The 18,092-nt window shown below is 44.1% G+C and overlaps 1 protein-coding gene and 1 long non-coding RNA gene across 2 annotated transcripts; both read left to right on the forward strand.

Moving 5' to 3' along the window:
• Positions 1–204: 204 nt before the first annotated feature.
• LOC136289735 (uncharacterized) lies at positions 205–6,906 on the forward strand. Its single transcript, XR_010720860.1, has 2 exons — positions 205–815; positions 4,405–6,906. It is a non-coding gene; the product is annotated as an uncharacterized lncRNA (long non-coding RNA).
• Positions 6,907–7,189: 283 nt separating this feature from the next.
• On the forward strand, positions 7,190–17,865 carry PRELID3A (PRELI domain containing 3A). Its single transcript, XM_066183812.1, has 6 exons — positions 7,190–7,343; positions 9,693–9,861; positions 10,173–10,262; positions 11,009–11,079; positions 11,170–11,272; positions 16,577–17,865. Exons 1-6 carry the CDS (start codon positions 7,312–7,314, stop codon positions 16,688–16,690), a joined length of 579 nt encoding a protein of 192 aa, XP_066039909.1. The 5' UTR covers positions 7,190–7,311; the 3' UTR covers positions 16,691–17,865.
• Positions 17,866–18,092: the final 227 nt, after the last annotated feature.

Raw genomic sequence — 18,092 nt, forward strand, 5'->3', positions numbered from 1 at the left:
GAGCTCCACGTCTCCTTTGGACTGAGGAGCTGATGGTGAGGGTACAGTTTGTTTGTTTGTGAGGACCAGCAGAACAGTCAGTCAATGGTAATGCAGAACTGCTTTCTCACGATGTGCCTTTGCAGCGCGAACTGTATCGGGGGAAGTTTAGGCTGGATATCAGGAAAAGGTTCTTTACGTAGAGGGTGGCTGAGCACTGAAACAGGCTCCCAGGAAAATGGCCACAGCACCAAGCCTTGTTACTGATATGTTTGTTCATTAAATCCAGGATATGGGTGACAAGTTAAGTGATAAAGGTAGTCTCGCATAATTTGCGGTTGTAAGCAATATTTTCCAGGAAGTCAGCGATTCTGAGTCTTGAAACGCGGCAGGGGAAGAGCAGACCCCAGCAACAGAGACGCACATGCGCAGAGTACTATTCAAGGAAGTCACGCACGCCGGAAACCGGACTGTATAAGAGGAAGAACTAAAACCCTGACTGGCGCGGCAGTGGCGGGATAATGGTCCCCCTGTCGCCCAGCGCTGCATTACCTTATTGTTACGCTTGCTGTAATTAATAAAATCCTTGATTGGGACAAGCAACGGTGTCAGACTATTCCGTGCAAAATTTCCTCTATAACAATTTGGTGCCGTGACTCGGATAAGAATACGGATCCGACAGAGGGACTAGGGGAGGCGCCCCGCCTGTACAGGCGGCCTCTGGTTCTGAAGTCGGGATCTTGCTCTTACCGACGAACCCAAATTTGTAACAATAAGGTAAGGAAAACCCTATAAGCTCGGTGCACTCGAGGTCCGGACGAAGACGCAGGAGACGCGTAAGTAACTGCCCATTGTGCAGGGGAATCCGTCCGGGCTGGGTTGGGATCCTGGAATACAACGTGTGTACGTGTGAGTGAGAGGAGAACTGGCAGCCAGATTCTCCAAGTGAGTGCGGACCCTTAAGTAGTGCGTTTCCCATCGCCCGCGAGGGACTGGGCCACGAAAAAGGGGAAGTGAGTGAGTACACACACGGCTGAAAGAGGGTATTCCAGAAGATGGGACAGGGGAAAAGCAAGCCCCCTCCACCCATGAGACCCCCTTCGGTTCTTAGGGATTCACCGCTGGGGTTTATGTTAGAGAATTGGAAATATTATCCCACCACGGGGGACAAGGACAAAGGTAAGATGATACACTTTTGTGTAGAAGTCTGGGGAGGACAAATCTCCAAGGCAGTTTGGTGGCCCAGGTTTGGGTCATCAGAATTATGGGTTCAGAGATTTTTGAATCAGTGGGTACGTAGGTAGGTCCCCTTTAATCAGGAAGAGGCTGATTATGCTGCAGTATGGGTTACCCGCCCAGGGGACCAGGGAGTAGCAATATTCAATCTCTCCCAAATGGAGTTTGGGCATAAAGATAAAAAGACTGAAAAATTGCAGGAGGAGGAGGATGCTCCCCTAATACCACCCCCGTATGCACTTCCCCCATTACCACCGGCGCCTCAGATATTACCTCCTCCTACACCCCCTCCCTCCCCTGGAGATGAAGGTATCGGAGCCGCAGTCAGAAGGAGGAGAAGGGAGCAAAGAGAACATGAGTTACTCCCCTTAAGGGAAGTGCCAATAGGAGGAGCCCAGCCACAACTAGGATTTGTATCTGTCCCTTTGAACTCAAATACTGTTAAGAAATACAGTCTATTTTGAGGATTTTGTTTACTGCAGAAGAAAGGACACATGAAAAGAGACTGCAGACAGAGGATAAAGGATGAGGCGGCATTCAAAGAAGATTAGGGGGGTCAGGGGCTCTATGTATTGGGGACCCGTACGAACAAAGAGCCCTTGATAAAACTGAAACTAGGTCCCCAGTCACAGGAGGTAGAATTTTTGGTAGACTCAGGAGCTGAGAGGTCTACCCTCCAGCAAATACCCCCTGGGTGCAAATTATCTAAAGATACTGCCCATGTGGTTGGAGCAAAGGGAGAACCCTTCAAGGTAGGGATTGTACAACAAGTTTTAATAGAAACAGAATCTAAATTAGGTATGGGAAATTTTCTCTTAGTCCCAGAAGCCGATTTTAATCTTTTGGGAAGGGATTTGATGGTAGAATTAGGAATAGGTTTGGAAGTTAAAAAAGGGGAGCTGGGAATTAAAATATGTGCCCTTAGGGTTGAAGACGAACAAGAAATTAATCCTGAAGTCTGGTATACCCCTGAGACCGTGGGGAGACTAAACATCTCACCATTTAAAGTAACCCTCAAGAACCCGGAGAACCCCGTCCAAATTAAGCAATATTCTATGTCTATAGAAGGGCGGAAGGGGTTGAAACCCGAAGTTGAGAGATTAATATCTCAGGGACTATTAGAACCGTGTATGTCCCCATTTAATACCCCAATTTTACCAGTAAAGAAACCCAATGGCACTTATCGACTAGTGCACGATTTAAGAGAAATCAATAAGCGCACTGTGTCCAGATTCCCAGTAGTAGCAAACCCCTATACCCTTTTGAGTAAATTGGGGCCAGAAAATTTGTGGTACAGTGTAATAGACTTAAAGGATGCTTTTTGGGCTTGCCCTTTAGACGAAAGCTGTAGAGACTATTTTACATTTGAATGGGAAGACCCTGACACAGGGCGCAAACAACAATTGAGGTGGACCGTGCTTCCACAGGGGTTTACAGAAAGCCCTAATTTGTTTGGACAAGCCCTAGAACAGATTCTTCAATATTTTACCCCAGACCCAGAAATTACTCTGATTCAGTATGTGGATGACCTATTGATAGCAGGAAAAATGGAAAATCAAGTCAGAAAAGAAAGCATAAAACTTTTAAATTTTCTGGGGCTTAAGGGGCTGAAGGTATCAAAATCTAAATTACAATTTGTAGAAGAAAAGGTAAAGTATTTAGGACACTACATTGAGAAGGGAGAGAAGACAATCGACCCGGAACAGGTACAGGGAATTTTATCTTTACCCCCTCCAGCAAGTAAAAAAAACAGGTTAGACAATGATTAGGACTATTGGGATATTGCCGCTTATGGATTGAAAACTACAGTAGTAAAGTTAAATTTTTATATGCCAAGCTCACCGAGTCTAATCGTATAAGCTGGGGAAAGACAGATGAAGAGCAACTCTGGGCATTAAGGAGAGAATTGGCAAATGCACCAGTTTTAAGTTTGCCAGACTTAAATCGACCATTTTATCTATTCGCCAACATAGAGAATGGGACAGCATATGGAGTATTAACCCAAGATTGGGCAGGGAAAAAGAAGCCCATAGGATACTTGTCTAAATTATTAGACCCTGTGAGTAGGGGCTGGCCCACATGTTTACAGGCCATTGTTGGATGTGCCTTAATGACAGAGGAGGCTCGAAAAATAACCTTCAATAGTACCATTAAGGTATTATCCCCCCACAATGTGAGGAGTGTTTTGCAGCAAAAAGCTGAAAAATGGATCTCTGATTCCAGATTATTAAAATATGAGGGAATCTTGCTGGAGGCCCCGAATTTAACATTAGAAACTACATCTTTACAAAACCCTGCTCAGTTTTTATTTGGGGAACCAAAACCATCAGAAGAACTGGCCCACGATTGCCTCCGAACTATTGAGGAACAGACTAAGATTAGGCCCGATTTAGAGGAGGAGGGGCTCTCAGAGGGAGAAGTAATTTTTGTGGATGGCTCATCCCGGATAGTGGATGGAAGACGTAGATCAGGGTATGCACTAGTAGCAGGGAAGGATTATGAGGTTTTAGAAGCAGGACCCTTGAGTCCGTCATGGTCAGCCCAAGCATGTGAATTATACGCCATCTTGCGGGCTCTTAAAAAAAAAAAAAAAAAAAAAAAAATTTCACTGAACTTCCCAAGGTGGGAAGATACAAGTATGTGTTAGTACTAATAGACCACCTCACCCACTTCGTAGAGGCATTTCCAACCGCAAGGGCCACTGCACACACGGTGGCCAAAGTGTTACTAGAACAAATTGTGCCCAGGTATGGAGTAGCTGAAAGTATAGACTCAGACCAAGGGCCACACTTTGTATCAAAAGTTATTAAGGCCTTGTCAGAAGCCCTTGGAATAAGATGGGAAGAACATACCCTGTGGCACCCTCAAAGTTCGGGATTAGTAGAGAGAGTTAATGGAGAATTAAAGAAACAGCTAACCAAGTTAACTTTAGAAACCAAACTTAATTGGATTAAGTGTCTCCCCTTGGCCTTGTTAAATCTCAGAACTCTGCCCCGATCTGATGTGGGGATATCTCCTTTTGAAATGCTGTATGGGATGCCGTATGATGCAGGTATGCCTCGAGACCATCCCGGAATAATAGATAAGCAAATGAAAGCATTTATAACTGAGATGATGGCCTTTAGGAAGAAGTTATGGGAAAAAGGGCAGATATTGCAGAGACCACCCTTAAATATTACTCTACATCAGGTGCAACCGGGAGACTGGGTCTTAATCCGAACTCGGAAAGAAACTACTCTCCAGCCCCATTGGGATGGTCCATATCTGGTGCTCCTCACAACAAATACAGCAGTACGAACAGCAGAGCGGGGATGGACTCACGCCAGTCGTATAAAAGGACCAGTGCCCGAGCCTAGGTGGAAGGTCATCAGCCCAGCCGGAGACTTAAAGTTGAAACTCACTCGGGGAACTGCAACAGGAAATTAAGAAAGGACATTCTTGATGAATAGAAAATATTGGTATAAAACTTTTAGGATAGAATATCAACTAGAGCTTGAAAGAGATCATAAGGGAAATATATATGCTGATTGTGTTTGTATTAAATGTAATGATTCTTATTGTAATGGGAATTGTTACCCCTTTGTATGTTACCAATGTTTAGTTTGTGAAAACAGGTGGTGGACCCATTGTCACAGAGGCAGGCCTCCGAGAGGTGTTTGCTGCCTCTGTCTAGAAATTCAGCGGGAGCTTACTGATTTGGTATTGGCTCAGAAAGTAGCTCAAGGGGAATTACAAGTAGACTCTAAAGAGTGGTGGGACATATTTGCAGAAGGCATAAATCCCGAACTATATTGTTACCATTCCAATGAACCAGTCCTTTTTGTGGCACAAATAATAGCTGGAGTGTGTCGCCGTCGGGTAAAAGAAGTAAGGTGTGACGCTCCTCAGGTTAAAGACCACAACTGGAACACCTATATCCAGAGATCCTTAAAGAAAGGGCGAAAGTCCCCTCCTGAAGAATATCCCTGCTGCCGAGAAGATGGGTCTCCCCGTGGCTCGCAGCAACCGAGTCGACGGGCGAGGCAGAGGGAGAGAAAACTGTGGAGGAAGTCGCCCTGGGATAGGTGGAACCAGGAGGTCATGGAAAATGAAATGTCCAAGGACTGGGACTAAAATCAGGGAAGAAGAAAATGAGATGGGAACAAGCCACTGTTACAATGAAAAAGCCACCTGTAGACAACTGTTACTGTCACTACTATTATTATCCCTATGGGTAAGGCAGACAGGAGGTCAAACACACCAGCCTTTCAAATGGTCCTTGATTCGTATGAATGACTACAAAATTTTAGACTCCCTTGTGACCAGTCAGACCCCAGCCTTTAAGGCTGGGTTATGCAACATGACAAACATAGAATAGTGCGGGAGAGTTTTGAATTTAACTGGGTTTTATATGTGTCCGGCCTCAAATCCTGGAAAGAGCTACTGTAATTACCCAGGGGAGTATTACTGTGGGTATTGGGGCTGTGAGACTATTGCTTCCGATTGGACTCCAGGGGGAGGTGCAGATCAATTTATTAGAGCAGGATTTGGTCCCACAGGGTGTGCAAAGCATTGGTTAGGACCATCTGGAGAAATTTCTTACTTAGGAACTTGTGAATATGTGTATATAAATCCAGAGAGCCCTGACTGGGTATTAGGAAAATATTGGGGAATTAGACATTGGGAACCTGGGCGTGATAGAGGGAACCTAATAGTGATAAAGAAAGAACCCGCCCCAGCTGATACCTATGGTATGGGACCGAATAGAGTTTTAGAGGAGGATGAAGAGCTAACACCGGTTACAAATTACCCTGAGGCTACAGGCTCCCCACTAACCATATCCAGTCAGCAGAAAGCACCCTTGCATAACTAAGTCAGTACGCTCATTATCAGAAGTAGTTTTACAAAACAGACGGGGCCTGGATTTATTATTTTGGCAACAGGGAGGACTTTGTGTAGCCTTAAAAGAAGAGTGTTGCACCTATATAGATCAAACGGGAATAGTCTTTGACACCCTAGGAGAACTAAGAAAACAACTAGAAAAAAAAAGGGAAAGAGAAAGAGAATCCCATCAGAGTTGGTATGAGAGTTGGTTCAATCATTCCCCATGGTTGACTACCTTACTGTCCACCATAGCTGGACCAATATTTTTACTAGTTCTTGTATTAACTTTTGGTCCCTGTATTTTTAACAAACTTATTACAATAGTAAAAGCGCGACTGGAAGCTGCCCACTTGCTGCTGGTACAAGCAAAATATGAGGACTTAGAAAATAGAAAGGGAGAAACGGGAGATGGATTGGAATGGAGCAGACAAGAGCTTAAGTGATTTAATGCACAACATAAATTAACCTAAAGACAAAGGGGGGATATTGTTACTGATATGTTTGTTCATTAAATCCAGGATATGGGTGACAAGTTAAGTGATAAAGGTAGTCTCGCATAATTTGCGGTTGTAAGCAATATTTTCCAGGAAGTCAGCGATTCTGAGTCTTGAAACGCGGCAGGGGAAGAGCAGACCCCAGCAACAGAGACGCACATGCGCAGAGTACTATTCAAGGAAGTCACGCACGCCGGAAACCGGACTGTATAAGAGGAAGAACTAAAACCCTGACTGGCGCGGCAGTGGCGGGATAATGGTCCCCCTGTCGCCCAGCGCTGCATTACCTTATTGTTACGCTTGCTGTAATTAATAAAATCCTTGATTGGGACAAGCAACGGTGTCAGACTATTCCGTGCAAAATTTCCTCTATAACAGCCTGACAGAGTTCGAGAAGCGTCTGGATAACGCTCTCGGGCCCACGGTGTGATTCCTGGAGCTGTCTTATGCAGGGCTCCGAACTGGACTTGCACGACCCCTGCCAGCTGCTCCCAGCCCGCGACACCGAGCCCGGCCGGCGCGCGCTCCAGCGCATGCGCGCTGCGTCGCCTCTTCCACGGTCGCAAGGGGCAGGGCGGTGACGCAGCGCGTGACGCGCGCGCCGGTCCGGGCACGCCCCCGCTCCTCTCCCGGCGGCCGCTCGCGCTCGCCGGGCCGGCGCGAGGCTGTCAGTCAGCCGGGCACCGCCGCTTCGCGCGCTCCTTCCCGCCGGGCTCCGAGGGACACACCGCCAGCGGCCATGAAGATCTGGAGCTCGGAGCACGTGTTCGGGTGAGGGGGCCGGGCGGGGAGGGCCGGAGGGCGCGGCGGGACCCCCGGCGCTTCGCCGGGCCGGGTTGTGCGGGGCGCGCCGGGTCCCGCCGGGGTGACGGCGGAAATAGGAATGCCGCGGGCGCGGCCGGAGAAGGAGGAGGAGGGAGACCGGGAACGGGCCTCGGCGGTGCCGGTCCTGCATCGCCTCAAGCTGCTTCCTCCGCGGCCGGTCGCCGCGCCTGGGCTTCTTCTAGCTCGGGAATAGCATTCCAACAGGATGGAGTGGTAGCGCTGGACTGACGGCGTGAGGGCTTGATAAAGGGCTGGGTGTTTAGGAAAAATAACTTTCACACTATAAATGAAAACAAATGCCAAACTACTGATGGTATATTCCAAGAGGTGTGGACAGAGTGACTGTGTGTCCCTCAGCTTAGCCTCAGCTGCTGCCGTGACTCTGAGTTAGTGTTCTTTCCATCGGTGCTTTTCTGCGTGGAACATGGTTCTGGCCATCCGGTTCCACCTTCGGGTAACGAGGAGACACCAGGGAAAAGTCCCAGGGGGTGTGTAACAAGCTGTCCCGGGGAGCTGGCGGGGAGGACTCAGCAGTGCCGGGTACAGCTCTGGGAATGCCACCGCCGATGGTTCCTCTGCTACAGGTGTTCCAGAAGTCTTGACGCCCGAAGAGCACAGGGGCTGATAGTTCTTAAAACATTTACAAAACATCCCAGATGTGTTGCTCCAAATTTCTTTAGTTACCTCAACACAATTGAATTCCATGCGCTGATGCGGGTACTCGGTGCTCCACTTCAGCATTGGTCGGGTGTAAGTGAGCTGTGGTTTCTAGCAAGAAATATCAGGCAGAGGCTGCTCGAGCATGACACAACTCCCGAGCCTGAAATGAGTATCTGTCATCTAGGGAATGCAAAAGCTATTTTTATTTGACATTTTCTCATCAAGTTCTGTATTAGAACACCCCCGTCTGATGGCGTAATGTGTGTGGGTGTAGGTGGTTCATTTGAATGGTTAATAAAATGTTGTTGTGCCTTATCAGATCTCTGATTCAATCCCTTTGGGACATTTAACAGAATTTTGTCATTTTCAGTTTGTGTGTCTTCTGTTGATGGAGGTGTAGAGTCACCAAAGATGGAGCAAGGAACAATTCTCCAGCTGTTCTTCTGCTGCAGGAATTGAGGGCTCTTATTTCTCCTGCTTGCACCAGTAAAGCTTTCTGACATTTTTCTTGTTAGAAAAATAACTTATTTTTCCACCTTTCTGGTTGTTCACGTAGTGCTGTACTGTCTGTGCCTTTCTGTATCGGTCTATTTTAAGACTAAAATAAATTCCATTTAGGGCCCTAAGTGCAACTCTTAAGTACCAGTTGGCACCCCTAAGCCTTCTTAAGTTAGATACCAATTGTTGAATTTTTAAACATAACTTTAAAGGCTTTAAGGCTATCATGTCAGGACAGTCAGTTATTCTGAATATAGAAGTAATTAGGGACAGAATTTTTCTGTTGGATCAAGTCCATGGTTTCTGTTTCAGAAGGAAATATCTGAAGTGCCTCAAGAGCTGTCTGAGCAGTCTGGCCTTGAGTAGCAGGACTGCTCCAATCCCAGGAATCTGAAGTTATCAAAATTTATTTCATAAAACCAGTTCTGAGGAGAGTCTCCATAAGTGGAATTCATGGTAACAAACTGCTGGAAGCAGTAGTGTGAGTGCAGACATCAGGCTGTGAGCTGATGGGGTTTCTAAAAATCTATTTATTTTTAAACCTCCTGATCATCCTTTTTAAAATAGAATTTAATTTCACTTTGCTCTTTTTTTTTTTTTTTTTTTTTTTTTTTTTTGCTATAGGAAGTAGCAGAAGCTACTGATTTCCTCGTTAGTTTATTTGGTATGCTTAGAATTACAGAAAAATGTGTGGTGGAGTGGACTCCTGGAGGTCATGTAGTCTAGCCCTCTTCTCAAAGCAGGGCAAGCTTAAGTGTTAGGTCAAGTTGCTTTCCTGGTGGAGTTCTGGAAGGAGCTGAGATTTCCACCATCTCTGTGGGCACTGCTTGGAATGTCACTTGTAGCAGTGAGTGACTGTTGCCCTTTGCCTCCATTTGTCTTAGTCTTGCGTTAATAATTCCTTGCTTCGCTTCCTTGCATCACTCTGGAGAGGAGAACTCTTTTTTTCCTTCTGTTTCTGTGTCAGTCTCTTATTGCCTTTGCAAGCATTACTGTATTCCAAAGGGATTTCTGGGAGCTGTGAAGCTGAACAGCCTGTCCCATATTGCACAACATAGATCCTGATTTAGTGTCATCTGAATACTTGCGATTCAATACAAAATACTTAACAAATGCTCTCACCTCTTCCTTTTACAGACACCCCTGGGATACTGTGATCAAAGCTGCTATGAGGAAGTACCCCAACCCCATGAATCCATGTGTGGTGGGAGTAGATGTCCTTGACAGGAGCCTGGATAACCAGGGGAGGCTGCACAGTCACCGTCTGCTCAGCACAGAGTGGGGATTGCCCTCTATTGTCAAAGCGGTACATTTCTGCAGCCTTCATTCTTTATTATCTTCGTTATTTATCCCTTTTAAGTCATCCTCTGAATTGGAGCTGACTTTGAAGTGAAAGCTGAAGTTTGTGTATGCCTGTGGACGCCTTCCAGGCTGGTCTGTGCCATGCTGTATGGCTGATACAATCTAGACAATGAAGTCTAGCCACTGATCACAATCCTCTGGTATCCATGAGTTACTTTGTGTTTATTTGGGATCACTGAGAACTTGGCATTTATGTGTTTTAAGGTTCAGTTTGTATGTTGAATTTTGGTAGTTACCATTTTTTTTCCCCTTCAGATACTAGGAACAAGTAGAACTCTGACTTACATAGAGGAACATTCTGTGGTAGATCCAGTGGAAAAGAAGATGGAGCTTTGCTCAACTAATGTGAGTGGTGGTGCAAGGAGTTTCTGATAATTAGTTCTGAAAGTTGGATGTTTTGCTCTTAACATTTAGATTGGAAATGTATCTGTGTCTTTCATTAGAGGCACCAATTTACATGTCTTAATCAGTGTCTTAGATTACTCTTTTTTTCTTCTTCTCATAATTTAAATACTTCATCATCAAACATTTGTGATTCTGTTTTTAATGCAAGATTATTTCTCAGAATGCATGTGAAATAGTTTGGCTTTTAGAGGAATGAGTTCTGTAGTTTCCAACAAAAGTTTAAATGTGAAATGCCTTTTTTCATAGAATGTAAATGAAGTATTGTGCTATATTTTGGTATCCTGGTGACTTGTAGCTCTCAGATTTAGGGTGGGGTTGTCTGTTGGAGAGCCTTGTCTCTGTACAAGAGGCCTTGTCCTTCCTGAGTATTAATTTTCTATCTAGTCCAGGTAGTGCTATGGGGGTCTGGAAGAGCTCTCTTAATCACTGGCCATAAATCAGATTCAACATTCAGGGAAAGCTGTTGGTGCTCTGTCCTGTGAGTGGGAACTTTGATATAATTAGATTAAGGATAGGCAAAGATGAATCACCTTTTATAGGTCTTTTTATTGACTGTGTTCTGGGTTTTATATTCTGTGTACAGTAATTTGACATCAATTTGAGGGCTCTGCTATTGAGTAATGCTGCCGATAACAGAAAAATGAAAGGTGGGAAGTGAGGATTTCAGCTCTGTTTTTGTTCTTTAGATCACACTCACCAACTTGGTGTCTGTTGATGAGAGGCTGGTTTACACACCTCATCCAGAAAACCCTGAGAAGTAAGTAGGGATATTTGTGTGTATCTTTGTGTCTAGGGGACAATTTGTTAGTCCAGTTCAGCTTAGGTGTTTCCCTTTGTTCCCTTACAGGACTGTGCTAACTCAAGAAGCAATTATTACTGTTAAAGGCATTAGCTTGAGCAGTTACCTGGAAAGCTTGATGGCGAACACAATATCTTCTAATGCCAGAAAGGTGCGTCCTTATTCTGTTTTCTCCCTCTCTCCCCCCACCCAATCATTCTTTTTTTTTTTTTTTTTTTTAATAGTAATTGTCAATGCTCTGTGTTGAATGTCATATTTAATATCTCTACATTTTGTGCACAGTGTCTCAATATATTTTTTACAGAGCCTCAGCAACTTATTTCTAGGAGTTAGTGCTAGTAGAGAATGTAACTCCCCTTTCAGCATTTATAATGTGGATTTATCAGTTAATACCAGCATATTTTCTATGCTGCTTTTGTCAGTTGTTCTAGTTCATATCCATTATTGAGCTGTCTCCTTGCCTTTGGCTGAAAGTAACGTAGTGTAAGCAGAAGCATATTCTTTGAGGAGGTGAGGCTGTGCTGGCTCACCTGAGTGACACTGCACTGACTGCTCTGTCCTATGCTTGCTTTTTCTGTTTGGGCTGCAGCCACGGAGATGCTCCTGAGCACAGGCAGAGCTATGGGAGTGCTTAGCCTTGGGCACTTTGTACTACAGTTCTTTGGGGAAGAAATGGAATTGCTGGCAAAGCATAGGCCTTGCTGCCTAACAGCAGGATGAGTGCTGTCAGGAGTTTGAGATTTTGTTCTGCCTTGCTGGCGGGGTTCAGCACAGTGGGAATCTGGCCCAGGTAACTCCTGCTATGCCAGAGGTCCTGTGCTTTGGCCACCTCTTTCTTCATCCTTGTGAGGGATGCTCCTTGACCAAGCCAGTGTAAACCAACTTTCAACCAACTAGATCAGAGAGGAGAAAGCCTTCTTTTCCACTCTTCTGTGTGCTCCTAAAGGGAGAGGAAAACATATTAAAATCAGGGGATGGAGAAGGAGTGATGGGTCATTTCTAGACACTGGAGAGTACCTTTACCTAGCTGGGTGCCCTCTGTTTGTTTGAAATGGAAGGTATTTCAGTTAAATTACAGTTCTGTTCTGATCTGGTTTCCATTTAAAAGTCTGTGTGGAGTGTATATTCTTGAAGGAGAGGACCAAACCCTGGCTCACAACCAAATTTCAGGCTGACCCAGAGGTAGCAAAGCATTGTCTAGTTGGCTGGTCTGCCAGATCAAATTAGGCACACTTTAAAATGCTGGCAAAATTTTTCTTGAGGCATCGGTTACATTTGCACGTCTCTTTTGAAGTCAGAGAAACTGTAAATGTTTCCTGGTACCTGTTCAGGTGTTGCCTGTGAGAGAGCTCAATCTCTTTTAAAGGTTGTTCTGTTCTGCCATTTCCAAGGAGCACACTGGTTTTCAAGCTCCTTGCAAATCAGAAAAATCTTCTTGTCCTGTGTATTTCACTGAAAAGCCTCTACAGATTTTGAATTTGGCAGGAATTTGTAATTGCTGTTACCAACCCTTTCTTTGCTAACCAGTACCTGCTGTGCTACTTCTAGTTCTTCTTGCATGCTGTGCTGTGCCTCTGTGCTCTAAACACCCCTCTTAAACTTCACGACAGCTACTGAAAAACATTTTGTTGTTCTGAAGAAATAGGAATTATTGAGACTTTGCTCTGAGGTAGCAGTGGAGGTGATGAATTATTATTTTTAATGATGATAAAAAAATCATTTGCTGTTTGTTGTAAATCTCTTTATGTTGCTCTAGGGGTGGGATGCTATTGAGTGGATAATTCAAAATTCTGAAAGCGCCCTAAGCTAGCGGTTCTCCAGAGCTGCAGTCTGTACTAACCAGTGGTAATGGCAGCATTCTCTTCTTCTTGCTGCAGCATTTCAGCTTCCCAGCCAATATGTGCATGGATTGCTGGCGCGCGGATCTCATCAGTTCCCCTGCATGTCTGTTGTACACTCCCTGCATACAGGAATGGCAGACTGTGCATTGCACTGCACTTGGACAGGGTGAGAGTAGCCCCAGTCCAGGCTGGATCCATGGAGCTGTGCCATGGGCAGCCAACCAGCTCCAGCTGTATCTCCTTGTGCCACACAGTCCTGCTTATGGCTTGAGGACTGCAGACAACCAGGGATGTGAAGGACTCCCTCTACCGAGTGCTTGATCTGGTCCTAGTTTCTGTGATTTCAGTATATAAAGCTGGTACCTAAATAAATTAATAAATTGGCTAGTGAGGGGAATTGGCTTTATAAAAATGAAACAGGACTGTGTTCTGAAGATATAAAATTGATTTCCTGAAACAGGTTGCGTAACAGGGGAAATGTTTTGTGGAGTGGAATTGTATTTGCTTTTCTTCTGCCTGACGAATAGTGTTGTCCTCCTGAGGAAATCAGTGCAAAGCCTGAAGCTGTCAGGATGTCAGACTGTTGCTGCTCTTCATTGGTCTTGTAGTTATATTCATCTTGGTAGTGACATGTCCCTGCAGTTATATAACTATGAACAAATCTGAGTTCAGGGTTGAGAGAACTGAGTGTATTTGTCTCTGTGAGACCTCTGCGCGGATTGTTTTTCTCCCATTAGTCAGTGTAGCTTGTCCCTGTCATTCCTGTATTGGCTTCTGCTTCAACCAATAAGATTTCTTAAAAAGAAAGAAATCCATTTTGCTGCTTCTCCTAGTTGAGAAAGTTGGGCTTTTGACACTGCTTACTCTGAGATCTGTGTATGCCATGAGTGTTTGCTTTTACATTCCCATTCCACTAAGCTTTTTATGGCTGTTTTTTTCTGGAAAACATCAACTACAAAGGCTCAGCACTTATCAGTCACTTAAGCTCTACCAACAAATCTTCATATGCAGTGCTTGTTGTGCCAGCCACGTCATGCTGCTGACACCTACAATAATGAGTAACACAACATGCATGCCTGGGGATGAATGTGCTTGTATAATGACTGACTGCAGAACTTGTTGTACAGTATGAGACTTTATAGACAGTCCTCTGTCAGATTTTTTTTTCTGATAACTGGGTAGTTTTCATGGCACTTGGATCTGGTTGAGATTTCTAACTTAATTTCCTGTGCAGAATGTTCCTGAAGTCTTCCTTGCCAAAATGATGAGTTTATTCTTAGCTGCAAAATATGGCATATAGTATATGCAAGTCTAAGGAGATACAGACAGACCTATATGCTCTCAAAAACTGGAGGAAATAGCTTGGTGCTCCAGTTGAATGTCATGGATGTTTTTCATGAATTTATCTCATCAACAAAAATATCAAGTGAAACACAATGATGTGCTTGTTTCAAGTCAGGGCCTGAAAAGAATCTCACTGTTTTTCTACTGAGTGTTTTCTATGGCAAAGGTGTTTGACCTTCTTTGATCGGTCTGCTTTGAGCAATATAACAAATATAATATCCAAGCTCTGTGTGACCGTGTCCCCTCAGAGAGGATATTTAAACTTGACTTTTAAATGTCCAAATGCCTGGTACTGTAAGATGATTCCCCCTCCCTCCCCCTCACTTTTTCCTTACTGAGCACTCACCTCAGTTAATTCACGACTGGTTACAACTTGTTGCTGTGCAGTGGCTTGGCCCCTGTCTGGGTGCTTTTGTTTGTGCTTTGCTGGGGTTCCTGGGTCTTGCACAGCCTGTGGAGAAGGTGGAAGTTACTCCCTGCTGAAAAACAGCCACTTTGGTGCTCAAATGGAAGGAGCTCAGAAGTTAAACATCCCTTCTAAGGTCTTTTATCTGCAACCTGTACTTCAACTGGACAATTTCAATCATGTTTTCTTGAATGTTGTTAGTAGCTTTTAGAGGCATCTCTTGAACTAATTAACTTAAACATCCTAGCTCTTGAGGTAATGTGGGGTGGAGCTGAATCTCCCTTTCTGAGCCTTGGCCAAGAGCTGAACGCTTTATTGTGATACCTGGATGACTTTTCTCAGTTTAAGGACTGCCTGACGGTGCAGGAGTAGCAGTTTGTGTTTATTCTGCGAGTCCCTGGAATATGGAAAACCCAAAGAGAAACAGAGTCAGCCCTTCACTGACCATAGTGAGAGCCTTGAGATAACTGTGCTCCTATTCACAGGAAAACTGTATTTCTTTCAATAGGTTACACTTTCTGGATCTGGGCTTTTCATATTATTCCAGACTAATGTTTCTAGCCTGGCAAAAAATCCTTGAAGAGTGTATGAGCTTTCTTCTGACATTCTTTTTTCCTTAGGATTTCAAAGCTGCTTATGAAGGTTCTTGTTCATGCTTAGTAGTCTACAAAGGACAACAGCAGGTTCTGGACACTGTGATGTTCCTCTGCACTTTGTCACCTTTAATGAATACAAAATTAGCACATCACAGTTTGGAACAAAACTCTGTGTGCAGAGGAGGCCATGCTTGTCGTTTCTGTCAATGTCTACAGAAGGCTTGAACACTGACAGTGGCTCTCCTGAACATTTATGACTTTTTGGGCTCAAACCTTTATCTCCAGAATTCTAAACTTGGCCACAGCCATGTGGCTCCCATGTACTGCTCTCCACTGTTTGTATTTCTTATTCTTGGTAGAGTAATAGAGGTAAATGTCTCTTGACTTCCCTCTAAGTGACAAAAGACCAGATGTTCTCCTGGTCTGATCCCATCTGCTTGCTTTGACAAAAGCTGCTATTCTGAGCTTGCAGAGTTCTAAAATCTTGACTTTTGTTTAGTTAAAGTCCTTCCGTTTATTTTCTTGACTTCATTGTGCTGCTGCTGGCTGCGTCTTGTGGACATCGAGGTGCAGCTGCTACAGAGTCTTCTTCCGGCAAAAGGTTTCTGCCAGGCCTGTTGCCCTGGGTTCTCCAGCTCTTACTGAAGCACTGGCTGTCACTTCTGAGCTTGAGACATTCCCATACCTTGCTATAAAATGTGCAACTCCAGTCTCTCAATTAGCCTGATTCGTCTGCCGAAAAGTTGCTTTGTACAAATGTAGAGTTCAGACTGAGTCCACTTCTGAACTCTTGATAGATGTCAGATCACTTAGCTGCTACTTCAAAGAGCACTCGGAAGAATTTCTTTGTCCTGGATCTTCTCAAAAACTCTCTATTTAACTTGGCTAATGAAACTGAGAACAGTACCTGGATTTTGCCATAAATCTACTGATATTATTTGGGTGGTGGGAGCAGCAGACAGCAGAACCAGCAATTATCTTGGGTAAGGAAACTTGACTGCTGAATTAGGCCTTCTGCCTCGATGTGCTACTGGGAGCTCACACCAGCACTGCATTTGCTTCTGGCTTAGGGGTGAAGCAAATGTCTTTGCAGTGAAGTCTCCATAAGAACATGCTCAGAAATTATCAATATAATCTGGTATCAAACTATGCAGTGTGGTGGCATTGATTTGCAAACAAGCTTCATGTCTGACAGAGGAAGACCTATAGAAACACGAGCAGTGGTGGTGTGTGTGTTCTGATCCTAAATTCTGATGTTTTCCTGGCAGGGTCGGGATGCCCTGGAGTGGGTGATCAGCAAACTAAACACGGAACTGGAGGAGCTGAAGTCCACGCGCGACGGGATCAAACCAGCCATGGCAGCAGCGTCCACAGAAAAGTAAAGCCACATATTTGGGTTCACGAAATAAAACCAAGTAACTGACAGAAAAGTCATTCTGCAGACTGCTCTGTAGAGCTCCCTCCAAGTCTTATCTGCAGAGGCTTTGTCCTTTTATAAGAATACCGGATCAGTGGAAAAGTAACCTCATCCATCATCTCCACAGCAGCTCTTGTTCCCTGCTGAAGATTAAACTGACCTCCTGGAGATGCTCCTTTCTTTTGAACAATTTATGTTTAACACTGGAAACTAAACATCTAGCACATTTAAAATGGCCTAAGTGTGCCTTTTTAAACAAAGGTGAAGGGCATGTTATATTTACACCATCTCAAACTGAAAAGCTTGAAAAAAAAGCACGGTGGGATTAAGGATTTTCCATGTGAACTTTTGTTCTGTGAAGGGCTGATAGGTCCTAGAGCACTGAATTTTGTCTGGTTTGTAATCTGATAATGTCCAATGGCCAGTTAAAGGGAACTACATGAGTCGGAACATGATACTGTAGAATTTGATATTTATCTAGAGGATCATCTTGAAAGGCTACATCTTGTGTGGAACTAACTCTTAGGTTGTTTAAATGTGCTGCCTGAACATGACACACTGATAGTTTACCTCTTAGATGTTTGTATCCAAACAAAGATAAAGTTTCTATTGATGTTAATAGCCTAAAATAGTTTTTCTGGTGGGGAGAAGGGTATAATTTATTTTCTTATTTATTAATTTGTCCTAGTTCCTCCCCTCCCTATGAGGACAGGGGTAGTGATTACTGGAAGGTGCTGGAAAATATTTATCTCTAAGAAGCATATTTGTAGGCTACTGGAATGAAGAGACTGTGCTGTTCCAGTGGTCCTTGCTCTTCACATCATGTCTTAACTGAGGGAGAAATTGATGCAATAACCAGCACAGTTGAAATGAGCAGAAAATTTTAAATCCAAATGATAAGGTTTCATGAAGAGAAACTTTTCATTCCCTGAATGGAGAAAACAAGAGTACAAGAACTAAAAATAGACTCTCCTTTCTAAATGCTTTCTGTTAACTACTGACTACCAGTGTAACTGAACCTTTTCAACACTTTTCCATGTGGGTACAAAATGGTTTTAAAATCCTTTGAAATGCTTCTCATTATCTGGAAAAATACTCCAATAACTGCAGAAACTTTCCTATTAAATATGCGTAAACATATATTGGTGATGACTCTAGCCTTGTCTGATGTTTACAGAATTGTCATGTTTGATCCAGGTGTAGTATATGTTTCTCAGACAGAACCCTCTGTTGGGGCATTTTAACTTATTTTTTGGGGTGCACACAAAGTGGAATAAATGTTGCAAGGATGTTTACTTGTTCAAGTGGCAAGCATGTGCTCAGGAAGCTGTTAAAGAGCATGAGTAACTTCTAAAAAAATAGAAGAG

This window comes from Chamaea fasciata, unplaced genomic scaffold (genome assembly GCF_029207755.1).
Source record: "Chamaea fasciata isolate MVZ Bird 193981 ecotype frontalis unplaced genomic scaffold, bChaFas1.0.hap1 SCAF_1, whole genome shotgun sequence".
Lineage (NCBI taxonomy): Eukaryota > Metazoa > Chordata > Aves > Passeriformes > Sylviidae > Chamaea > Chamaea fasciata.